Source organism: Anoplopoma fimbria, chromosome 24 (assembly GCF_027596085.1).
Source record: "Anoplopoma fimbria isolate UVic2021 breed Golden Eagle Sablefish chromosome 24, Afim_UVic_2022, whole genome shotgun sequence".
Taxonomy (NCBI): Eukaryota; Metazoa; Chordata; class Actinopteri; order Perciformes; family Anoplopomatidae; genus Anoplopoma; species Anoplopoma fimbria.
In genome coordinates this window covers 11900244-11927346 of record NC_072472.1, presented here as the reverse complement: position 1 = coordinate 11927346, position 27103 = coordinate 11900244, and the positions used below count along the sequence as shown (strand labels likewise).

At 36.8% G+C, this 27103-nt stretch overlaps 2 protein-coding genes across 4 annotated transcripts; both read right to left on the bottom strand.

The window, feature by feature from the left end:
• Window positions 1–5383: 5383 nt before the first annotated feature.
• birc2 (baculoviral IAP repeat containing 2) lies at window positions 5384–15999 on the bottom strand. The gene is made up of 14 exons (XM_054626250.1): window positions 15959–15999; window positions 14319–14439; window positions 11853–12812; window positions 11487–11767; window positions 10963–11265; window positions 10256–10520; window positions 9383–9482; window positions 9143–9221; window positions 8984–9032; window positions 8635–8877; window positions 8387–8485; window positions 7866–8021; window positions 6980–7021; window positions 5384–6597 (listed from the first exon to the last, which is right to left on the bottom strand). The coding sequence occupies exons 3-14, from the start codon at window positions 11944–11946 to the stop codon at window positions 6404–6406; spliced, it is 1905 nt and encodes a 634-aa protein (XP_054482225.1). The 5' UTR covers window positions 11947–12812; window positions 14319–14439; window positions 15959–15999; the 3' UTR covers window positions 5384–6403.
• A 649-nt stretch (window positions 16000–16648) lies between these two features.
• LOC129113852 (transcriptional coactivator YAP1-like) lies at window positions 16649–26718 on the bottom strand. 3 transcript variants are annotated; one of them, XM_054626330.1, is made up of 9 exons: window positions 26388–26718; window positions 25826–26061; window positions 23889–24088; window positions 22969–23123; window positions 21774–21875; window positions 21440–21540; window positions 21089–21207; window positions 20665–20765; window positions 16649–19750 (listed from the first exon to the last, which is right to left on the bottom strand). In XM_054626330.1, exons 2-9 carry the CDS (start codon window positions 26027–26029, stop codon window positions 19569–19571), a joined length of 1164 nt encoding a protein of 387 aa, XP_054482305.1. In that variant the 5' UTR covers window positions 26030–26061; window positions 26388–26718; the 3' UTR covers window positions 16649–19568. The 3 variants fall into 3 exon arrangements, with proteins under 3 accessions (XP_054482305.1, XP_054482307.1, XP_054482308.1); XM_054626332.1 differs by having other exon boundaries at window positions 26561–26718; XM_054626333.1 differs by lacking the exon at window positions 21774–21875.
• Window positions 26719–27103: the final 385 nt, after the last annotated feature.

Genomic DNA, 27103 nt, shown 5'->3' with positions numbered 1-27103 from the left:
AATATATGTATGTGACACACTAAACGCCTAATGAATGTCTCAAGTTTTTAGGAAACAGTTTTGGAAAAGTTATGGAATAGAAAATCTTAAAAACATCCAAACTGAGAGTAAAGTATCACACAAATGTAAGTTTGGTGTGCAATAATAAAGTCAAAAAAAGTTTGTTTAAAAAGTCATAGTATAGCATGTCACTAAAAAATTACTAGTTAGTCAAAAAAGTTGTTTTTTAAGACAAATGTGCCTTTCTTTAAATACTCTACAATACATTGTACTTATTTTTCAAGATATTATACCAAGATTTCTTTTATGACTTTTTGATATACCATACTATAACTATTTTGGACTTACTAGACCATCTTTCTTTTTATAAATTATAAGTCTATATATATGTCTTTTTCAACATATTATAGTTTGACTTTCCCCCAACCTTTTCGACATTCTAATCTAAGACTTTTATAGGACTTCATTCATAATACTATACTATGATTTTTTTCAACATACTATACTGTGACTTTTTTGAGGACCGTTTCAACACAATGAAGACTTTCTTCTACAAATTTGACACTATATTTAAACTTAAAATAGCGCGATTTTTTTCCTGTAGTGTAACTATTTTCCATAACTTTTTTAACATACTATACAATGGCTTTCTTTTGACGTGCTTTACTTTTATTTGTTTTACTTAATGTTTTTTGAGGACTTTTTTGCAAAATACTTTGACATTCTATTCAGTGACTTTTTTAGGACTCTTCAACATACTATGATTTATTTCAACAAACCATACTATGACTTTTTTCCAGATATTTTTTAGGAATACTATACTTTTACTTTTTTCAACATACAATACTAGAACTTTTTTTTAGGAGTCTTAACGACATACTATACTATGACCTTTTGAGCTATTTTTTTGAACATACTATATGATGACTTTTTTCTGATTCTTTTCATAATATACTTTTTTGATATACTTTTCTATGAATTTTTACTGACCTTTTTCGACACACTATACTGTGACTTTTTTATATGACTTTTATTGACATGCTATGACTATTTTATGACTTTTTGGGACATACTGTACCATGATGTTTTTCAACATACTATTCTATGATTTGGCGATGAGGATGGGATCAGAAGAGTAATCTGGACTCCTTTTGATGTCAGAAGCTTGCAAATAATAGTTGATTCCTCCTGGAAGTGGAGAGGCTGTCCTCAGACAGGGTTCGAGATTTCCGCTCCGATCCTAGAATTGTGAAAAAAGAATCCCAACCAGTGAGAAATCATTTCGTCGTAAGAATGACAAATTTTGTATTAACCTGGAAATTGGAGCAGATGGAGAAGTTACAGACTTTTACATGCAGTACACACATTGGAAATCAGACCAACACCACTCACGCTTTACAAAATAAGATGTACATCAATCTCAACAGTAAAAAAAGAGTTACTGAACTTGTGTCTGATCAACACACACAGTCCTATGTCATAAATAGGACACAGGATTGGTGAGGGGTGCGACACCTCTGGTGGTTCACCCAAAGTCTGATTTACACCCATGCATGAAGCAATATCCCCTGAAACGAGAGGCTATTGATGGTATTACATCTGTTTTTGAGGCTGTTGTAATAGTCGAGTGTGATGATTCACCGTTGCACCGCCAAATTTTTCTGATAAAGGACATTCGAAACCTGGGGGAACCAACTGAGTGGCGATTTGTCCAAGATTTACAAGCAGTTAATGCTTTGGTGCACCCGCCTCAAGTTTCTGATCCACACACCGTTCTGTCACTTATCCCTCCAGACACAACCCGTTTTTCCGTCATAGACTTGGCCAATGCATTCATTTTCCATACCTGTGCACAAAGACATACCTGGACCCGTTGTCCCCAGGGATATTCACAAAGCGCTGGGGTATTTCACAGTGCCTTGAGAGACAATCTGGCTGATTTACACTTACCAATATTGTTAAAATATGTTAATGATATCGTAATTTGCAGTCCCACAGAAGAAGCATGCAGATAAGATAGAATTGTCCTACATTTTTTTTTTCTACTTACAAATGGTCAGTAGGCTAGCCTGTCAAAATTGCAATTCGCTCTACCTAGAGGAGACAGGACACAGGATTGGTGAGGGGTGCAAAACCATCCCTCCCAAGAGGGCAAAACCATCCCTCCCAAGAAAATACAGGGAATTGAAACTGTGCCTAAACGACAAAATAAGAAACAAATGATGAGCTTCTTAGAAATTCCACCATATTATAGTCAGTGGATCTCAAACTAGGCACACCTAGCTGAGAGATCTGATCTCACAAAATAGTGAATGCTTTCTTATTTTTACTTGATGAAGGAATCAATTATATTGACAGTTGATTCTTGATGTTTGTGAGAATAATGTAAATACTTGGATGGTTGAATTTCTTACAAGTTGTCTAAGTTGTTTGATTATTGCTTGTTACAAAACTCACAGGCATTTTGTCTCCTTATACAGTTCAACAGAGATGGAGGTCTGATGTCTGTGTTCCACCTCAGCTACGTAAATCTTGCCATGTTGAAATACCATATTAACATTTCCTAGCTTGCTACAACATGGAATTAAATACAACAAGAAAAACAGCTAATGATTTTACCTGAACGATTAATGATGTGCATATGTAAACCATTTTGGGTAATATGTCTTGATGTTTCGATAAATTGTAAATACATAATTGGCCATAGGATTGGCCAAAAGGGGGCATTGTGGTGGTATTTTATCAGTTTGTTCTTTTTTATGTAACTTGTATCGCTTAATTCTGAATATTGTGTGCATGCAGATGTTGCGAAAGACCATAATTCAACTGTTATGCTGCAATGTCTTTGGTCTTAATTTTAGTTTTGGACCAAACAAATGTATCATATGTGTAACTTGCTGTAATCCTGATTGCTGTGAGAGATCGCAACCTACATTACATTACATTACAGTCATTTAGCAGATGCTTTTATCCAAAGCGACTTACAATCAGTAGCTCAAAGCTTATATTACATATCATTTCATTCACACACTGATGACAGGCTACCATGCAAGGTGCCACCATCAGACTCTAACTAACATTCATGCAACATACAGTCCACACCGATGGCAAGCCTTCGGGAGCAACTTGGGGTTAAGTGTCTTGCCCAAGGACACATCGACTGCCGAAGCCGGGTATCGAACTACCTTGCTCTCCACTTGCCACAGCCACAGCCGCCCACTACAGCCGCAACCTACGCCTCCATTCTCAACCTAGCAGACACAGCTGCATCTGACGAGGCCTGAACATCTTAGTTGAAGGGTGTGTGGAGATAATGTGCAGCTGGAAGATGCAGTTCAGTTTTTGTGAAACATATATACTCAATCCCAAACAGCCATCGGGATTGACCTCTGACCATTCAGCTGAATTATTATAAGTGTCTGCTCAATAAAATATTTAGCCATATTTGAGATTAATGAAATAAATTTCCACCACAGCTATACTATTACTTTTTTATGATTTTTTTTCGACACACTACTATTACTTTTCCCCTCATATTATACTATGACCTTTATGACTATTTCAACATGCTATACTCTAACTTTTTAAATACTTTTTTCAACAGTCTATAATATGACTTTTCCTTCATATTATACTGACATTTTTATTACTTTTTTCAACATGCTTTGTATGACTTCATTAGACAAACTATATAATACATTTTTATGACCTTTTTTACATTCTATACTATGACTTTTTTTCCAACATCCTACACTATGACTTTTTCATGACTTTTTTTCGGCATGCTATGCTATGACTTTTTTGGCCATATTATAATTTGACTTTTTCCGACATGCTATAGTATGACTTTTATGACTTTTTGTGCCATACTATACTATGACTTTTTTCGACAAACAATACTACGACTTTTTATTACATTTTTCAACATGCTATATCATGACTTTCTTCGACATACTATAGTATGACGTTCTTTTTATGACTTTTTTCAACAAACAATTCTTCAACTATTTTTGACATACTATACCATGACTTTTTCATGACTTTTTTGGATATGCTATACTACGACTTTTATATTACTTTTTGGCAACATACTATACTATGACTTTTTCATGACTTTTTTCGACATACAAATCTACAACTTTTTTCGACATGCTATACTATGACTTTTTTGGCCATACTATAATATGACTTTTTACGACAAACACTTCTACAACTATTTTTGACATACTACACTATGACTTTTTCATGACTTTTTTTCAGCATGCTATGCTATGACCTTTTTTGCCATACTATAATTTGACTTTTTTCGACATGCTATATATAGTATGACTTTTATGACTTTTTGGGCCATAGTATACTATGACTTTTTCGACAAACAATACCATGACTTTTTATTACATTTTTCAACATAATATACTATGACTTTTATTACTTTTTACACATATTATAATATTACTTTTTTGGATATGCTATACTATGACTTTTATTACTTTTTACACATATTATAATATTACTTTTTTGGATATGCTATACTATGACTTTTATTACTTTTTACACATATTATAATATGACTTTTTTGGATATGCTATACTATGACTTTATATTACTTTTTGGCAACATACTATACTATGACTTTTTCATGACTTTTTTCGACATACAAATCTACAACTTTTTTCGACATGCTATACTATGACTTTTTTGGCCATACTATAATATGACTTTTTACGACAAACAATTCTACAACTATTTTTGACATACTACACTATGACTTTTTCATGACTTTTTTGGCCATACTATAATTTGACTTTTTTCGACATGCTATATATATAGTATGACTTTTATGACTTTTTGGGCCATAGTATACTATGACTTTTTTCGACAAACAATACCACGACTTTTTATTACATTTTTCAACATAATATACTATGACTTTTATTACTTTTTACACATATTATAATATTACTTTTTTGGATATGCTATACTATGACTTTTATTACTTTTTACACATATTATAATATGACTTTTTTTGGATATGCTATACTATGACTTTATATTACTTTTTGGCAACATACTATGGTATGACTTTCTTATGACTTTTTTGGCTATACTACACTGACTGACTTTATATTACTTTTTTTTTGACTTTTTTGGCTATACTACACTGACTTTTTTCGACATGCTATACTATGACTTTTTTCGACATAATAAAGCTGTGCTGCCGTTAAAGACTTTCAAAGAAATCATGTTTTTATAAGTCAATCTTGTGTCATTTAACAGAATAAAATAATTGATGTTCTTGTTACATGTGTTGAGAGAAAAAGTAAAATGTATGCGTATTATGTAATGAATAACAGAACACAGCTCATTGAATTGAACAATGAGATTTTTCATACATTTTCCATATTGTGATATTTACTGAAAACATACATTACTGAAAACATACATTAACAGTATGGCACTAGTTTTAAACAAAGACATTTCCCAGTTGTAATAAAACAATAATATATAATAATGATTAAATAATGTTCTATGATCTGAGATTAAATCAGATATTAAACAGAGATTTGTACTGAACATTCCAATCAACTGCATTCTTACATCTCTATCAGATAAAATAATCAAATTCTATTTATTTATAAAGCGTCAAATCATAACAGAAGTTATCGATCTTCCTCGCCCGGTTGGGTTGAAAGTGAGAGAAAAAGAGACGGAGAGAGATAGGGGATGTCAATTTAGATTACTTTGTGTGTAAAGTTTATTTGTCGGCAAATAAATGCTACACCTCCTCATGACCCAAGCAAAGTTCTTGTGTTTGCTTGCCCCCTGCTGATGTGAAGGGAGATATCCATGAAGCTAGGGAAGACAATGGCCAAGGCTTATTTAAGGTGGGCTGACCTCTAGGGTGAACCAGCTAATCTGCTTTAAGTGACAAGCCTTCTTTGAGTTTCGGTCAGGTTTCTTTTTTAAATTTGATAATAATTTTAACTGCTTTTCTGATAGCATTGATTGGTCAAAATGATCATTGTTGGTTAAGGGTTAAATAATTAATTATGATAATTATGAACATCCCTAGAAAGAAAGAAAGAAAGAAAGAAAGAAAGAAAGAAAGAAACAGAGAAACATAGAAAAGAGTAGTACCAGCATAATATAATGCATATATTAGAATGACCATAACAACAGCAGTCATAATAACAAAAATATGACAACTACTACTAACAATAGCAGCAATGGATATAATATAATATAATGATAAATGCAGTAATAGAAGCAGTAATAGTAATATAAATTATGTAATGTCTATGTCCCTATAATGTTATGTCTGTCAGCTGTATATAAACCTGTATCATATTGCTTACATTCGATCACATCGCTGTGAGACTGAGGGAATGCGTCTTGATCCTGGTTATGAGAGGAAGGTTCGGACCGTGCCTTTGACCAGGCCTCTGCAGATTGGGCACTTTCGCAGTGATGGCGCGCACTCTTTGCACACCACCAGATGTCCACATGGGATGAAGACAATGTTGACTTCTTTATCCATACACACCTTGCAGGTACGCTCCTCCTGCAGACGCCGCAGCTGCTCCTCCATGGGGAGGTCTGCAAACAGATTCATTTGTTCTTAAAATCCAACATTTTAGTACATTCCTGCATATCTTATTTAAAATGTATTATTCTTAGAAGGTGTCAAATGACCCACGGTATTCAATACTGATAATATCACTGTCAATCCCTACATTAAAAGTAAAATTTCGCCACACAGTATTATTGGCTATACCTGCAGTTCACACAGAAAAACTGACTTACAAACTTGCAGAAAAAACATGTTTAATGTAACATTTCAATTTAGGATCTTCCCATCATGGGGTCGATATGAAATCGATAGAAGTTACAAAGTGCTTCATAGTTAAAACACTAAAGCAAAAAACATTAAATTGGCAAGATTGTAACTTCTGTCTAATGCTCAAGAGTGTCTTAATACCTGAAAGATCTTGACTTGGTGATGCAGCTTCGTTTGATTGGGCTGAAAATGTGAAAGAAAACATGTCGTTAGCTCCAGCTTGGGTTAATGCACAATCAGTGTTTTTCTATTAATTAACTGGACTGTGGCAGCCCGCCAAAGGCTAATTGTCCCGCCACAGTTTCATAATAAACTGGAGATATTATACACCAAAGCATGGTTAAGAGGGCTGGCTGAATGTGACCTTTTTGCCGTTTAATGACCCTTCATATTCATACAACCAATGTGTTTGTGCGTAAATGATTTACTGGATCACAGTATACAAATACTCTGTTTACAAGTAAAAGTTCTGCATTTAAATGTTACTGAAGTAAAAGTTCAAAAGTATTGGCATCAAAATACACTCATTATGCAGAATGGCCAATTTCAAATAATATATTTATGGTACACCTATATCACTGGATTATAATTGATGCACTAATGTATTCATCATTTTAACTACTTTATATACTTAATAATACATCATAGTTTTTTGGTGAAATATATGTTGTATTACGAATCTGAATCTGCAAAACAACTAGTAACTAATATTGTCAAATAAATTAAGTGACGTTAGAAGTACAATATTGCCCTCTGAGATGTAGTGGACTACAGTTACATAAAATGGAATTACTAGAGTAAAGTACATCAAAATGATATTTAAGTAAAGTACTAGAGTAGCCTAAATGTACTTAGTTGATTACTTTTTTATTTGAATTGCCGATTGTTACACAGAGTCTAAGCTTTGCTTAATTCAACTCCTTAGTGGCCAACTATATCATATGTTTTTTACTTAAGTGTATGCAGTTTGAGTACATACTGAACGACAAGTACAAACATAAAGGTGGTGTGGTGGGAAAAAACGTACCCATGAGATCTCTGAGCAGGTGGACATCATTTTTCTGGATCCAGTTGCGAAAGACCTCTGCTGTAGCGTTTCCCTTGGAGAGAACGAGCTCTATCAGCCTGGCGGTTTGCTGCTGGGGCGACGTCTGGGCCTTAAGACTGCTATACTCCTCGGTAGCTGCAGGTTAACAGTAAAGATTTACTCACAATAAAGAAGTTCTGAACTCTAGATGCTACAGCTATATAATCCAAATATTCTATAAAGAATTTAATTTAGCTGAATAATTGCTTGTCAGTCATGATTATTGTGAATAAAGTGAATTGTTCATTCACTTTATTTCTACAATTTTCAGTTATGATCAGAAATAGTATATTCTCATAACTGTTTAAAAACTGAATCATGTAACCCAAAGTAACTAATTAACTGTCCTCTCTGCTAGTAGAGTTACAAAACTTTTAAAAGATGCGGTAACACGTATTTGTACTTATTTATACTTTTTTTTAACTTATTCAGGTTAAAATACAGGCAAAAGAGAAACTTACATAAAACATTTTGCTCTCTTAAATGCTCCAGCACTGGCTCCACACTCTTTAGACGCTGGACCAACGCTGCCTGGTGTCTCTTCACAAATGTGAAACCATCTGAAACAAAAGGAGAAAACAAAGAAATTAATTCAAAAGTTTACTGGCATGAGAGCAACTGATGGCACAACTAACACTGGAATTCATGGTTATTCATTTTAATGGACAAAACAACCTAGAGACATCCATATTTCCACCATCACTTGTACCTGATGCCATCGCCTCCGCCAGCATCTCTCGCTCCTCCTCCCTTTTCTGGTCCTCGGCGCTCAGCAGGTCTAAAACCAGCTCCTGGACTGTTCTGTAGTTCTCTCCACTGGTCAGGATCTTGCTTTGGACTGTTTGCTTGACTAGACCACGCTCGAAGCCCATCTCTAAAGCAGACTTAATCACAGGAGTGTTCATCATGACAGCGTCCTCGGATCGCTCCTCTCCTGGACCGAGGTGAACCACTTAGGGGAGGAAGGTATAAATACGTCAGGATGGGTGAAGGTTCCTAACATTTGATCCTACTAGGCACAATGTCTTTCTCTTAAGTTTACATTGTTTCAAACTCACCAGGTGGATCCACAAACTCTCTGGAGCTGCTGTCTCTAGTTGTTAAAAGCTTTTGGGGAGAAAACAGAAAAATAATCATTTTTTTAAAAATACTTGCAATATAACTAATAATATAAATGCAATAACCTATATCAGATTATTATGCTGCTTTTTACTAACCTGCTCAAACAGCCGAGGGAAGCGAGCCTGAATCTGGTGAACAAACTCTTGTCCCTTCTCCTGGAGCAAATATTCACACCTGCAATTAACCAGAGGTACAAGAATATAAACATTCATAAAAACATATAGACGTGTAAAAAGACCATGAGAATATTGTTTTTTTTACTGCAGTACAAATTGCTCAGGACAACACATTTTAAACACAGAGTTAAACCCGTAAATTGTAACAGCAGTATTTACCTAGGGAACCATTTAGCATGTTCCACCCATGGATCATCTCCCGACTCCCAGCATCGTAGGCCTCCATCGCAGCAGAAACACTTGACATCATCGTTGCGGCCTAGTGGGCAAACAAAGAGCTTTCAGTGTGACTAGTGGTTTTGATGGGGTTTCCTAGAAAGAGTAACCCTTTGTTATTCTAATGAAGATGACTGTTTGAAACCAATCTGGATACAGGTTTGTTTCTCATCTTCCAATTTGAATGCTATACTAAGTATTAAAATGTTTATAACCAGTTGTCCCTAAAATGATTTCATTCAGGACTTTCCAGCTCAGGTGAAAACATTTTTACAAAAACTAATTCTGATAAATACCCGTTGGCAGTGGACACCCCCATACAGGGGGAACAACAATTACTGGAATTGAAACTGTTTCAAGGAAGGGGAAAGAAATAATTTCATTTTAACCTGCATTTATCAGTAAATGCTGTGTAAGACTTGTAGGAACTTTTAAACCACAGCTTTAGGAATTTTGTTTCAGAAAGAAGAAAGAAAAATAACACCACTATCCTCTGAAAGTCTTTGCTTTAAAGTAAGAGGGCTTAGGGGGACTTCTTGGGGGAATAGCCTGTGTTTGAGTCCTAAAATGCATTCAGACTTTGTACAATTTATGTTTTTTTTCAGGGAAGGGGCAAATAAACATATGCGGAAAAACCTATTCAGTTTATAATAAAACTGAAAATAAAACTTTAGCTTTCATTTAGAAAGCTTAGAGTTTCGGACGCCTAATGAATTTAAGTCCAATATTCACCCTCCTCATCATGCTTCTCCTTATCAGGTAACTCTCTGATAAGGAGAAACTCTGATAAGCTTGTCTCTTCGATATTGTCCTTACCTACATAGTAGAAGCCAGCTTTAGCCAGCTGGTCAGGCCTGACAGGGATACGAGAAGGCCAGTTGACAAAAGTGAGCAGCCTCTCGTCGCTCTGCTGCATGGCAGGGTTAGACACATTACTGAGGGCTGCAGCTCCTGAAGACAGTTGAGACACAGCTCCAGCCAGCGACACGTTGTCAGCTCTGTCCCCACGCACAAATCTGCAGTTTGGATAATGCCTCTGGTGCTCGGATACGGCTCTGTCACCTGGCTGCCAGTTACTCAGCTGCAAATAAAAACAAAAACTTCTGTCAACTATTTTATAATACACCCTTCTTTGTGTATTCCTATCAAGGCCTATTAACAAGATGCTTGAGGAATAATTTAAATAAGAAACTCTTAACATAAAGAGGAAATGCATAAGTAATAGTTTTGGCAATACTAGTGATACAACAAACATGTAGAGCAGGGCTACAAAAACGAGAAAATGTATAGATTAAAAGGAAGAAAATCTAATCAAATTGATAACAAATCTAAAATGTGTGTTTTTAAATGTGACTGAGAAGAGGGCACCGAGTTTGCCAGCTTGGTCTCTCAAAGTCCTCTAAAAAAAGGTCTCAGGTAAGGGCACATCCCAAGTAACAGCCCAGAGATACAATAAGATAATACCTCTACAGCTATTTGCTTCCACAGAGCAGCTGGGTTCAAGCTCCTGGGATCACACATACCTGTCCACCACAGCTGAAGCAGGCCACTCGGTCGATCGGGCCCAGGTAGTAGAAGCCTGCCTTGGCGAGCTCAGCTGGAGTTATGATGGAGATCGTCCAGGGGTGGAAAGTGTCCAGGCGGTCCTGCTCCCTGCGCATGCTGGGGTTGTGGCATGTTGGTCTCTGGTGGGACATGTCCTCTACACCACGAGAGCTGAGTGGGCTGGAGGGTGGTGGAGCAGAGAAGCCCATATTTAGGTAGCCAACTGCCTCTTCACCTTGGCTTACTGTCAGGTTAGGAGCTGCTAGGCCTTGACCAGAAATCTTAAAGATAAAGACACAAAAAATATTAAGATTTTACTCAGGTAGCTTAATGCTACTAGGAAAGGCAACCTCAGTAGTGATTTCTTTTTGGAGTATACTCATTGCTCTCTGTTATGTCAAAAACAGAGTCCTCAAAAACAAAACTGTTCCAAAACATATGGGCAACTTTCTTCTATAAAGTATATCTCGTATTACTTTAAAGAAACTTCCAGAGATCTTACTGGTATGGCCGGGGCAATGCGTAGTGGGGAGAAGGCGGAGTGAGAGGAGGAGAGCAGATTGGCTGTAGACGGGAGGCTCTGGATGAAGGAGCAGGAAGGAGAGAGCTGTCTGTGTTTCTCTGTTGGACAGTCTCCAGCCTGCCAGCCCTCTGCCGTCACGTTGCACCTGAAACACTGCACCCGGTCGCCCACGCCGGTGTAGAACCAACCTGCCCTCGCCAGACTACGCTCTGTGACTCCCGAAGCAGGGAATCGAGCAAAGGTAGAAATGCGGAAGAGTTCTGGGGATGAAACAACATCATATTGAAATAAAAAATAAATAATTAAATATATATGGTAAAGGGAAAGAATAAAAGATATGGGTACCTGAGGAGTTATTGTATTGCAGGTCAGGAGGAGGCCCGTTGCGACACAAACCCATCAAAAACGGGTTGTTTTTCAGTTGAACAAGAGTTTCCATTTTTTTAGTTTTAGAAATATAAGGGCAAAAGAGATGTCCTTCAAAGGGAAAGGGGTTTGAGAAAACCCATGGTCTCACTTTCTCACACCCACAAACTCATTCATACTGCAACAGAAAATATTTAAATGGACCAGGGGGAAAAGGAGCTTAACTCAAAAGACAGGAAACAATGAAGAGACAGTAAAAAAAAAAGCTTGGCTTATTGCTAAACTTAGTGTAGAAGAAACAAAACTACCCGTCCAGCAACACCATCATCACACAGTATTGGATTCAAACTGCATGTCATGCCCAAGCTACATTTGTGTCATTCATTTTCCTGAAACATCCCATTCCCTACATTTAGCCTAAGGCTATAATTTACACCTGGATCCACTTTGCTTGTACCTAGTAGAGAGTACTACCTCTGAGCATTTAACTGCTGAAATTTCAATATTTCTTCTTCAGTCCCAGTGGATTTAGGTCCAACAAAACACATCCTGTGCAGTAAAAAAGGATGGGCTATTTTTAAAAGTGTGATTAAAATGCATCCTTAAATCTGTGATCCTATCACCCAGGATCAGTATACACTGTATTATATTGAACATTTAGATGAGAAATGTCTAATATATTTTCTAAACATACAAACTTAAACATGTGTTTTGTGATTATGTGTACAAACATTATAAACTTAATAAATGAAGCGCACACACACACGCACACACACAGACCAAGGGATATGTGCTCTCAAACCCCTCCCCCCATCTCGGACATCCCTTTTGTAGGCGTTTAAGCAGCCATGATCGACTACTCAAAAAACAAAAAGAAAAATGTTATCCTTCTTTGGTGAGGATAACAGATGTTGCTCTTTTGTTAGATAATCGCAGGACCTGTAGAAAAAAACAAAAACAAAGTCAGAAAAACGTTAAATTATGTCCATTTAGAAATTCCTAATGGAGGACTTTAACCACTTTACACAGACCCTAAACCAGGTTACTCTTTACAATTAGCAGTGTGAGTAGGGCTTCAACAATTACTTTTTCAATAAATGTGGCAATTATGTATTATTAATTAAATCATTAATTTACTCTGTAAAATATCAGAAAATAGTGAATAATGTGTAACACAATTCCCAAGGGCCCAAGGTAACATGGTTGTTTTGTCCAAGCAACTGTCCAAAAGTCAAAGTCAAAGTGTCAAAGTGTGTTTATTATTGCATGTACCAAATTGCTTCAGCACAGCAAAATTCTTACGACTTGGCAAGCATCATTCATCTACGCAGTAGACGTCATACATATAACAAAAAATAACATAAAACTCTATAACACTATGACAATAAAACATATAAAAAGTAACATTAACATACAACAATTTAAAAAAAAAAACATATATCTCTGTAGCACTATGACATAGATATATGTTGTTGTTTTTTTATTTATTTTTTTAAAAAGCTTGACAATCAAGTAATATTGATATAAAATGTGGTAAATCAACACATTTGAGAAGCTAGAAACACAAACTATTTGGCAATTTTGCTTCACAAATAACGTGAAAGGAATTATCACACATTGGAGCATTACTCTTTTGACTTTGTACATTCTTTTCCACAAAAATGGAGACCGATCCTAAAGAGAATGGTCAAACTCAAAGCGACAGAGGCCGAGATAGCCTTTTCACTGGCTCCTACATTGAAGATAATGCAAGTAAAACATATTATTTTGTTTTCTTGCCTTTGTTAGATTTGCTACGCATTTCAAACTTCATGCCACCTGTGTTTAATGCAGACTTTCTGCTATGAATGTTGACTCTCCAGGTCACATTTGGAGATAACCCCATGACACAGTCGGGTTTTTCCTCAGACACAGTAGAGTCATCACATCAGATACAGCCAACAACTATTTCCACTGTCTCAATAACCTTAGTTATGCCATTTCTTTGGTGTCAATTACATCATGACAGACTGCTGGGTTTCTTTTTCCCCACCAGGGTGTAGCAGGTACTTTCCACAACATGAGTTAGGGTTAAATTAGGTTATTTTGCAGACACTTCCTGTTTCACCTCTGGTTATATTTTGGATCAATGCCTTTAGTTTACATTAACATAGCAATGCTGCTTAACACTAAGGAGGGCATTGCATTGATTTCTGCAGTAAAACATTCATTAAAACCCACAATTATCTTAGCATTTGCCCAATAATGTGAGGGTAGTATCGACGGGCATTAGCCTGCTGGAGCTATCGTCTGCTAACGAGAATACATGCTGAACTCCAGCTTTCGTTTCTCATTCATCTGTGCAGCAGCATTGAGGAAAATAACCCCTCTGCTCTGAGTGGCACCGACACCAGATGCATTAAATACGGCAACAAAGTAAAGGTCATTTCCAGTCGTATGACTTACCGTTTCGGAATCCTGTCAATACGGAAAGTCCCAGCGTCGACACGTCACACCGCCTCTGTCTGCTTCCGGGTATCGGTGAGATTTGGTTAATTCTGGGTGTCAGAGATTTACTGGATTCCGGCTGCATGCCATAGGGTAAAACCAAAACAGTCCCTATGTTAGGATGGATTACATAACATAGTTAAATCATAAAAAGCATGATATGTAACAGTAATGCATTCCTTCCAGCTGTCAGGTTGCACAACCAACTCTGCTTCCTGCAGACCACATGACACATGGGCAATACAAATACACAATACACTGTGCAGTTTATAGCTGTAATAGTTTTTCTGTCTGTACATATAATATTTCAGTTATTGTTGGAATTTTTTTTTTACTGTTTTTATTGCTTATTTATAATACTTGTTTTTTATTTCATTTTATCTTGTTTTTCTTTTACTATCTCTCTTGTTTTGCACTTTACTCTATGCTGCTGTAATCCTGTAAATTTCCCTGCTGCGGGACTAATAAAGGATTATCTTATTTTATCTTATCTTATTTATTGTTAAGAACACCCACACCAAAACTGTGTGGATTTTTTTTTACTGTTTTTATTGCTTATTTATAATACTTGTTTTTTTATTTCATTTTATCTTGTTTTTCTTTTACTATCTCTCTTGTTTTGCACTTTACTCTATGCTGCTGTAATCCTGTAAATTTCCCTGCTGCGGGACTAATAAAGGATTATCTTATTTTATTTATTGTTAAGAACACCCACACCAAAACTGTTACTTATTATTATTATTATTATTATTTTAAACACCAAAGAATCTATTTCATAAATAAATAACATGAAATAGAAAACGGAGACCAACAATTCTCAAAACCCATATATCTGTGTAATCATCTTCATATAATACTTAGACATTTATCTTCTGTGATCATCAAATCAATGTTATTCACTTGTTCATATGGTTTTGTATTCACAATAAATCAATAAAAAAAACCTCCATTTGTTGTGTAAAATCACATTAAACAATTCAAGCAACCAGCATAAATCTAAAAAAAATAAAATAATAAAAACTGCAATTTTTATGAAAACCAGTCATAAGCCTGTGTGAATATCGACATTTGTGAATTTATCGTAATTTCCTACACATATTAATACAACATGACTACATTTGTTGTGGTAGTAGTAGTACTCATCTTTTACTTAAGTAAATGTAGCAATATTGTTCTATAAAGATACTCTATTACAAGTAATAGTCACATTACATTCAAGATCTCCCTTTGGTAAAAGTACAAAAATGTCAAAAGCAAAATGTTCTTAAAGTATTAAAGTCCAAGTAAAAATGATCTCTTTCAGAAAATTATATTATTATAGTTTTTGAAATAAAAAAAAAGTAGCATAAAGTAAAACTAAAGTACCTAAAAAATGTACTTAAGTACAGTACTTGAGTAAATGTACTTAGATACCTTCCACCACTGTACATGTTTTATATGTATATATTTACATCTATTACTACAGATTTAACACTGCTAATATTCATACATATGATACTGTCTTAAGTACAGAAATAACAATAATAGTCAGTCTTTCACTTAGATTATATAACAATATTAATAAAATAAATGGTACAAGGAATAGACAGGATACTTACATAAAAGGGTTGTTTGAGACAAGTAAGTTGGTAAAGAGTCACATGAATGTAATGTTCACTGGGTTGGGTTAGAACACGATGTTGTCAGTGGTAGTTCCCCTAGTTTCCTGACTCATAACCACTCCCCCTAACTGATGTGTCAAACATGCCTCACAGTGCATTGAAATGGGTTGTATATATTATCTCAACCTACATCTGTAATCTCTTCAAAAGTGTCCTACCTGTGTCCCATGTAGGATGAAGTTCAGATAGTTTTCCATCACTGAAGTGCTTAAAAACTCAGCTTTTAGGATTGAGTTTAAGCAATTATGAAGATACATTTTATTGTCACATAGATCAATATCTCTTGGACAGCCCTACAACCTTAACATGTTGCGTTCAAGAGCAGGGAATTATCCAAAAGCTTTTAAATCTATAGTCAAATATGTATGACAGGAATCTTGATTGTGTGATGATTATGCCAAAATGTATATTTATACCAAATCCAGGGCTCTTGCAAATCCAGGCTGGTATACAAATAGTAGAAACGTATCACAATACCCTGCCCATTTAATTAATACCTGTACTGCACTAGCTGCCATTTCCTGCCATACCCACCTGATGTCAATGACGCTAAATTAACAAATTGTGTAGTCATCAAGGTGTAGTTTTCTTACCACACAGCAGACAATCCACACTAGAAACTACTAATTGCCAGGTGTATTACATTTTTTATTAAACAGAAACTCCTTTAAAATGATTACAGTGAGAGTAAGAAGAAATATATTTATATAAAGCACATGCATACAAAGGTAAAAAAAAAGAAGTCTGATTGCCTCCAAACGCTCTGTAAATAGGATAACAAAACAATTATAATGTAACATACATAGCAAGTGTCATGCATGCTAAGATAAATAAAAGGCTAGGTAGTGTGTTGCAATATGTGTTTGAACTGTAAGTTGCTCCCGGCCCATGGTACTTTAATTTAGAAAAGGTCAGGTGACTTGGCTCTTTATTTGGGGTTGTTGTGAATAAAAGTCTTTACCTCTAAATACTGTATATATAAAAAAGGAAGCTGCTTAGAAGAAAGTCTCTCAGCTTCAAATTCAGATAAAATATAAACACACTGCAGAAACAACCCAGCGGATAAAAAACAGATTATATACTTATTATATAGTGTAACTAACAAAGGAGAATTAAAGAGCTCCCCTTATTGATGACTGCCACCTGTCGTACAGCACCAGATAGCACTTGCAGTTAGAACAAAATATACCACTTTTTTGAAGAGGCACAACAAGGTCCTTGACTTATCCTATGACTCTCCCAATTAAATCCACTTTTAAAGCACAGTATTTTCCTCGTTCCCACTTACAAAATGGCTATTTAAGAGTGGAAAACTGGAGCCAAAGACAGAGGATATTATAACTCTATAGAGTGGTAGCGAACTAATAACTTCATGACACTGACAGGATTATTTTAAAAAGGATTCTACCAGTGATTTTGCATGTTTTAGTGCATATTTACATCACTGCTAAGTATTTTGCAAACCATGTTGATCTGCTTTAGACACTTGAATGTTTTTTTTCTACTGCTCCAGGCAATTAAAATGTGCCCATATATATATTAGAAAACATCTATTAACAGGATCTTGAAACTTTCTTCTGTTGTTTAAATCATTACATGACATTTAAATTAGTTAGACTTACACATAATTATGAAGAGGGGAAGGGATTACAGTTTACTGTTTTGTTTTGATATTCCACCTAAATATCCATTAAAGGGTGAAAATGAATGATTGTATTTGCTGTAAAATATTCTGATTAAAGTTATGCTGTACAGTATTGATGGATATTTATATTTCTCTTCCAACTAACTGATCAATGGTGGGGTTTTTAAAAAAAGGGATGGTGATACTGTGATCCGCGATAGATGCAATGTATGTAAACACATTAGACGATTACATAACTTAAATTAGTTTCAAGAGCCTGCTAAATGATTTTCGAAATAAATGGGAAGATGATTTGTAGTTAACGAGCTGAAATAAAAAGTTACTGGTTGAATGTCTTTCTGTGGGAAAAACAAACCTATGATGCCACATAATGTAAACATGTTTAAGATGTGAAGAAAATTAAATTATTAGGAATGTATTCAGCCAATACTGGGAAAAGTGGGGGGAAAAAAGATTAGTTTAATTTTTTTCATTTATGGACCAGGGCCAGTTTAGAAGCTGCTGAGAGCTCAATTCTCTGCTGCACCCTAAGGAGAGACAACATAAAGGCCCTGATTGCAATTCTGTGGCATCATTTTCTTAAACAAGGGGCGGACATAATAATATCACAACTGTACAATATCATGCAATCAAATAAAACAAATCTCCAATAAATACTACCTTTGTGAAGCTTATATTCAATGCTGGAGTGGAAAAAAATGAATGGAACACTTAAAAATAAAATGCAATCCAATACAACAAATAAGACAGTATTAACAAAACCTGGGTATTAGTAACTTCAAAAAAGCCATATTATAGCAAGGCTGGTGCAGGTTTAAGTGTGGAGTTGGGCCTATGTAATTTAATTAACACACTTTTATGTAATAAAACTATTAACTAAATAGATCAGAAGACCGGATGTGTCATGATTAGAGTTTCCCGGAGAAAACCCTGTTTTGTGTTTGATTGCATTAGACTGAAAATGTGTTCATTCACTGTAGATATCCTCTTTATATTCCAGCATTCCTTTCTGCAAATAGAAGTCCTAAAATACACATTATTTTAAGTTTTAGTACCCAATGTTATTTCTCTGAATGAAGGGTTTTGACAGGCTTTGATTAGTTAGGAAATAAGTCTTCACTGTGACCAAAGATAAAGCTTAACCTCCTTAACTTTAGGACGAAAAACTTAAAAGATTTCAAATACAGACTTATAAGTGACTGAGGAGGGTTTTAATACTGTTTTTTGGCTTTGGAGCATTTCAACTGAACTCTTGTTAGTGTTCTTAATCTTCTACCGGCCTCTCTGTGTAGCAGTGGTAATGTGAGCTTTGTTATTTGGTTTTATGGAACCAATGTAGTGTTAATTCAGATCATTTCTTAAATTCATCTTTTGCTCTTAGTCCTGACGCTTCTTAAGACGATATGTTTTGGACAACTACGAGCATTGAAATCACAAATGACAGGCTGCTTAGAGGTAGCAGCACTAGATGTTGCTAATTTATCCCACAAGCTATATGAGGTAACAGAGGCCAATGTGGATATGACATCTTTTGAACAACTTCTATGTTATTTGAAGACGTCGTATTTTTTAAACATTTATTTAACTGTTGCATCAAACTTCATTGACCTGCCACTGTGTTTTTTAAAGTTCTGTATTCTTTGTACAGTGTTGTGAAAAATATGGATGCTGTGTCATGCATCTCTGTAAAACTGAGCCCAAAAAGAGGAGAACGCCAGCAGCTTACCACCTTCTGCGAGAGCCATTCCTCAGGATGCGAGTAGTGTTAGGGATCCATCATTCAGCACATTCTCTCTGTAACGTTGTTCTGTACCACTACTGAAGCCAATGATTCTCCAGAATTCTCAGTCATTTCATGAAGATTTGATGTCAAACCATATTTGGGGCTGTGGCTGGGTGTGTCTATAGCCAGGTGAGCAGGCTGTCTCTGTCAATGTGCGACCCAGAGAGAACGGTCTCCATGTCCATCAGAAGGTCTGAACTGAGACCCTCAGGGATGCAGGGCATTAGCTCCTCACCATCAGACATTGGGAGCACAGACATCGACTCCTGTACGGTCATCGAGGAAGTCTCGCCGGAGTCACCTGGAAAAAGTCAGAGAAGAAGAACGGTGAGCTGGGAGGAATTTCAGAATTTGGATGAGCATTTTCTTTAAAACAGCTACAACTGGACCAAATATGTAATTTCTTTGCAGTTTTTTCATGTTTTCTATTTTCTGTTTAATATACAAAAAAAAATTAACAAATAAATAAGGGGAGCCTTTGATTGCACAGAAATGTAAAACACTAAATGTGTGCCCAAATAAAAATGTAATACAAAATTACATAAATAGGCATCATCAAGGCATCATTTGGATGCTACTTGTGGAAGAGAGCAAAGTTCAAAAGTGTTTCAATTCCAAGTAGCTGCCAGTCAAAGGCTTTTTTCTGTTTTCTTTATTCCATTAAATGTGTGTATTTGTGCATTTAATTAGCATATTGACTGTTCACACTACAGTAACTCACTTGGGTACGCTGTTTTTGTTCATTCAAAAATAAATTATCTCAAATTACTCTGCGTCGTCTTTAGAAAGGTTACTGCCAAAGGCAATATATACATTTTAATTACAACCAATTTCTAAAGAAAGCCATAGTTCTTAGTTCTAAGATAAATAATTGTAAGTATTACATCTTAATAAGCCAATATCACTGCATCATCACCGGCTAAATTTATGACTCACTACTGTATGATCCCAAAATAAACAGCTTCCTATTGGTTGCAAAGTAAGTTTAGATCAACAGATGTCACATCCGGACACTGTGTTCATCATAACTTTGGCTTAGATAAAAATAAACATGTTTATAAATGGTGATGGGATTTTCCACTTTGGAAAGAGTGGTACTATCCTTCTGACTTTAGTGTGTGTGTGTGTGTGTGTGTGTGTGTGTGTGTGTGTGTGTGTGTGTGTGTGTGTGTGTGTGTGTGTGTGTGTGTGTGTGTGTGTGTGTGTGTGTGTTACCAGTGTCCATGTGATCCACAGAGCTCAACATGTGGTCCGATGAGCGGGGTAAGCTGCTGACGCTCAGACCGCTGTCAGTGCTCTCGTTGCGAGAGTGAGCGCTGCACAAGAACACACACGTAAACATTCCTTTATATCTGAATGACATTTGTTAAAAATCTGGAATGACTCGTAGAAAATTGTAAAAACTGCTTGCTGCAAGATTAATAGATAGATTATTTCGGTAACATTCTGGAAGTGGCCATTCTTTAGATAAATTTACTCAGAAAAATTAGCTTTTTAAATGGTATTTCTACACCAGTTACTGCTTTTACTTTAAGCAAAGGTCATGAATACTTTTTCCAATATGGTCCCATAATCAACAAATAATACTACAATTAAAGAGATCTACAGTACATGAAAATAATATTAAAAATGAACTCACCCATTAAGTGTGGGTTCGTGATTGGATGCTCTGATCCTGACATCCAGCGAAGGAACAAGCGTCTGTGCGTTCCTGTCATGGTCCATCCCACCAGGCATCTGGTTCCTTCCTCCTGCCTCCTACAAGACAGACACACACATACATGCTTTAATAACACTCAATAAAGCTCCAGCTCTGTTCACATGAAACAACGATTTAATTACTGTTAAATCTGAGCTAAATATGAAGCCTAATACAACCAGATATCACAAGAGATAACTTTAATGTAAGACAGCTGGTGTTGAGGGATTTAAAATTAAATTAGATTTTTTTGGGGCGGCACTTCCAAGTACAGTTTTATTAACCTCTGACCTGTGTGATTTGCGGAGGGAGGCCTTGTTTGCATCTGAGCCTTTCCTTTTCCTGTCTTTGCTGCAGTGCCAAGCCAAGGATGCCAGGGTTCATCTTCTGGGCTGGAACATAAAATTCACAGGAAAAGAATATTTTGACGATTAAGTAAATATTTCCACGAGTTAAAAGCATTTCAGAAATGACAAAAATATGAGGAGAACATGTCAAAACTGTGCGATCTTTCTTATTTTCGTTGCCAAACAGCAACTTGTGATGGTGGACATTGGAACAAAATGCTTCTCGTTGACAAACAAGAATTGTCAATTCAGGAGACACAAATTTGATAGTGTGCTACCTAGACGCGGGTCGACCCATGCGGTGGTCTTATTTATGTGATCGATGTAGTACACCTCTCCATCTGCAGTCACAGCCTTCTCCCAGCCTTCAGGCACTGGACCTGAACAGCAGTGAAAGTACACAGTGAGAAGGCAAATGGTGGATGGAGAGCATGGAGTGTTGAGAGTATAAAAGTAAAAATCTGGCCCACGCCCTTTAATGTCTGCGTAGCTTCTAGTTTATAGAGGTTTTATAAATAGAAGTGAAGGTTAAGAGGGTAAATAGTGACAGCATAGTATGTTCTGTAGCATAGTATGTCCCCTGGCCCAGGGGTTTTAAGGATTTTTTAAAAGTCAGTCTTAAAACAATAATCAGGTACCCATGTGAACATTGTCACAGTTTTTGCTTGCTGGAATTTTTTTTCCCAGACATTGTTTCTTTGTTGAGCTGCAGGGGAGGGACAGTAAAACGACTGTAACATTGAAAGATATCAACTTGGCTAATTTGGACAGCTGAAGACTCATCTAAGCTTCAGATAAGGTTTTGAATGTTTTTTTCACAGGACAAGGACTGTGGATTTTTATCTCCCATCACTTATTTTGGAAGTGCATTAGTAAGGGATCTACTAATATCAAGTATGAACAGGAGGAATCAGTACAGAAAGCAAAACATGTTTCCATGTCCATGTTGGCACCTGACTATTGTTTTAAGACAATGAAAAATTGTCAACCATCATTAAAGATGCTGACCATGCAAATGTGTCATGTCTGTCTTCTCACATTTTTATTGTTTATTGTTTCTGTTTTATAAAAAAAATTTATGATGGGAATTAAAAAATGGGAAAAAAGAATAAGAAAATGTTTTCTGTATATTAAAAAAAGAAAATTATATTACTAAATTTGTCAAAAAGACAACATTAGTCCAAAAAGCTATCGGACCTGCTTCTAAATCAGAAAAAACATGTGGAAAAATAGAGTCTAGTTTTATAGCAGTTTCATTGGGTTTTTTCAGGCTTTAATTAAGAAAAATGAATTTGATAATTCCCACCAAAGTCACCAGAGCCAAAGATGTATAGGACCAAAAAAGAAACCTAGAAGAAATCTCCCCCAGCAAAGACGTTGCCCACAGTTGATGGAGTTGAACCATGCAAAGCGGGTCTGTGCTTTTAGAAGGAACTGGATGGTGAGAGGGGGGAGGAGAAAGCTGAGTGATACCTGTCTCTGGGTTGATGTTCTGTGGTTGCGTAGTGGGCGCTGGGTTGCTGAGGGAGTGGGCGTGGACCGGAGTGCCAGAGATGGGATGCTGAGCTGCAGCCGACTGAAGCTGTGAAAGTCGAGGGTCGTGCCAAGTAGTTGTTTTATCCAGGTGACTGCAAACACACAACAAGTCTCAACGTATCTGTATCTGTCAAACCACTGCAACCTGATGGATAAGAACCGTGAGGCACGTTTAAACCTCAGACCTGCTCTACCTGTACTACCAGTAGCTTTTGACAGGAGTGTGATCTGATGGGCCATGTGCTTTCATGAATGAAACTGACTGAAACCACACGGATTGCACAACTAGTTTAAACATTTTCTGTTTGCATGCAAATGACTGTTTGAGTCCTAGTTATATCTGCACTCTTGCAATGTACTCTTTATTATATGCTTTCTCAAGCAGAATATTTAATAAGGATATGTTTTGTAGCAGGACTGAGATCCAGTAAGAAAATAAAATCTAAAATAACTCCTCCTGGTGCATTTAAAATAGATTAAACAAAGGAATGATTGGTTGATTAAATCCCTATGATGATCTAGATAATTTGAATAATATTAAATCAGTTGCTTATCCAAATAAAAAAATGCAGAAATTTGCTTCTCTCAGCTTCTCAAATCTCAAGATTTGCAGCTTTTCTGAGTTTAATTGATTATTATTAGAACCTCTTTAATTTATGGACAATTAGCAAGCAAATTTGAAAACAATGCCTTCAGCTGTGGGAAACTGTGAAAGGGTATTTTCACTATTTTCTGACCACTTCAAATGTAGATGTTAGAACAAAGTGGAGCTGGCTCTTTGGGTCATTATGAATAGGAACATTTCAAGTAACCTACAGTGTGACCAAACACAAGGATAAACAGAGGTTAGGCCTTACTTAAGGAAGTATCTTTGGCCGGTAGGCGTTTTGGCCATTTCCCAACCGTGGGGGAGTGGCACGTCGTCAGGTATGATCGGTGCTGCCGCTACATCTGCTGCTTGGGTGGAGAGCGAGTTAACTGGAAGGGAGGCAGGGGAGGAATGGGCGCGGACGTGATGAGGAGTGAGGGAGCCACACACACCTCCATCCGAACTGGCCTGACAAGAAACAATCAGGGTTAACAACTCCCATGATGAGCCACAAACCACAATCAGAAAAAAAATCAAAAACAAACGCTTAGAGGAAGAACAATAAAATTGGATTCTTTACATTAGAGTATCGTTGTATTTATTCTACCAAGAACTTTTCCCTGTTCATACCGTTTGCAAGAGTTACATTAAGTAGTTCTCTATGAAATCTGGTGAACGGATCAGTCACAAATTCACCAGATTTTTTGTGATAATTGAGTTCATTAAATTTCAGTAATTAGGCATCTTTGAGCAACATCTACAAATCAAAGAGAAAGAATCAAGGGGTAATGCTGGTCATGAAACAAATAAACTATTTAACCCATTTAACTTGAAATTAAAGTGGTCCGAAAGAGTGAAACTGCATTGGAATATCTATGAAAAGCATGAGAAGATGACGCTTAAACACATCTAGTGAGACCCATTAATATGCCAATTCATAATTACAATCTCTGAAGAGTGGGTTTCTTGGGGAAAACTCTTAAATCAGAAACACCTCTAAATATTGCCAGCCAGCAGCTGATTAAACTAAGTGCTTAATTTCGGTATTTGAGGCAATATTGGGCATATTTGATTGTTTGCTGATTGAACTGTTGGTGCATACGTCAATAATACAACAGAAGAGTTTACTGTGGCAAGAAGGAAAGTCTTAGAAATAGAAAACAATAAGCCCAAATCAGAGAAACTGAATCAAAATAGAGTAACGTGGGTCGAAGATAAACCCTCACTCAAACATCCACATTATTTTTTATAGCCTCAGCACAAATACGGAATTGGTTTTCAGTGATAAAACAAATATAAAACTATCCAGTAAAGCAGCCCTGCAGGAAAGGCTGCAGCTGAGGACAAACGGATTAGGGCTGTAACGATTGATTATTATCATTATCGGTTATTATCTTCATTTTTTTTTATTTTTGTAATTGATTATGCAGTCTATGAAATGTCAGTAAGAAATGTCCACCACAATTTCCACAAGCCTAAGGCGACAGTCTTCAGGGACGATAAAGCAGGGAATAGCAGAAGACTCTCATATTTACAGAGCCAGAACCAAAAACCACTGCAACTATTTTGATAAAATGATTATCGCTGAATCATTTTTAAGCATGTTTTTAATAATAGATACGTTCTGGTTCCAGCTTCTCAAATGTGTGGATCTGAAGCTTTTTCGTTGTCATATATGATGGTGTATTGAATGCATTTGGGTTTTTGGACTGTTGGTAGATTAAAAGCAGACCTCTCCTCGGGCTGTGGGAAAATTGTACTGTACTGTACTGCAGTATTCTTTCCACCATTTCATAAACTAAAACAAGCCAAACAAATCTGCAGATTAAGCAATAGTGAAATCAATTGTAAATTTAAGCCCCAATTTAAGCAGTTATCTATTAATTCTGTGGATAAATAAATATATCTATTTCAGGACTTCATTAGATTGGGGGCTTTTTAATGTCTCGTCCTTCTCTGGTATGAGAAAGGAGGTGAACAATATAGGATTAAGAAACTGCTTTCCTATATTTATACTTTTTTATGCAACACCAATAACTACCAACACAAAGCAGGTAGAGTTAGATTGCATTTCAGAGGATTTATGTTACTCTGGTCCCTCAGTGTATATTTCAGGGCTACTGTACTCCATGTAGTTTGTGATCTGGACTCTTTGGTGTTTGCTCTGTAAAGCAGCATGGTGCAGTAAGCAGCATTTATCAGTACTTGTCTGGAGTGGCCTCGAGAATCCGGCTGCCTGAAGAAGGAGTCCGGCAGCTTCCTCATCCTCATGGGCAGAGAGGGCGGCTGTCTGACCGACTTGCTGGGGTTCATCACGGCGCTGAAGAGGGCCTCCAGCTCCGTCTGCGAGTCCCCGCGGACGTGCACGATCTGCTGCCCGGCCGGAGGCGCGCCGCGGTGCGCGTCCATGTCGCCAGAAAGTTCGGTGTCGAAACTTAAATCTGTCGAAAAAGTTCAAAACACACAAACAAACAAACAGGAAAACAAACAAACGGACTAGTTATTACCAAACGCGCCCGGGTGCTGCAGTTATGATCGGATTTGTTTACACTTTTAACCCCCCCCCCCCCCCCCCTACCCCCACCCCATTTGAACTTTTGTGTCCTTGTCTGTTTCAAACTGTTACATCTCGGAAGTTAATCAGCTGTGACGCAAAACTCAATCATCGGGTAAAGGAGTCGAAGAAGCGCAAGTTTACAGCAGTGATCGCTGACAAAAAAGAAATCAAACTCAACAGCGTACAACACGTTTCATGCCTCCCACATACCTTCAAGCAGCCAGACCGTTTCTCCCTCTCTCTCTCTCTCTCTCTCTCTCTCTCTCTCTCTCTCTCTCTCTCTCTCTCCCTCCCCTCTCTCTCTCTCTCTCTCTCTCTCGTTATTCCTGCAGGGAAAATAAAAATTGGAAAAATCACAGCCGGGGAAAACCGCTCAGACGCACATAGATTTCCAATGCAAACGTTGACCTTAGAAGTCTTCTCTAGTGGTGAAAGAAAAAACACGCACACAATGTGCAACTAGTTGGAGAAAAGTGATCCCAGCGAGACCTCCAAACTTTTTTTTTTTCACATCCACTGCTGAGTCCAGATTCATGTGATAGTGCTGAGGGGCGGGGTTGCAGGGTTTAAAGCCGCCGCAGTAGTTGCAGGGGGAAATATTTCACTCTGAGCAGACATAAACCATCAACACAAGTTTATATATGTATTTTTTTTTTCTTTCTCACAGCTGCATAAAAACATGGCATGAAAATCAGTGGTATTAGAGTCAACTATTGGTATTTGCTTTAATTCCCCTCTGTACATTTTCCAGTTTGTGCGGTTTCTCCTGCAGAAGGAAAGAGAGGCAGAGAGCCAAGTGTAGACAGAGGTGGCAAGAGACAGCCGAGGATGATACACTGAGAGGAGAAATGAGGATAGGAGTATTTTTTTTGGGTCTGTTTTCTTTGGGGGGGGGGGGGATTGGGAAGTTGCACTGAGAAAACATC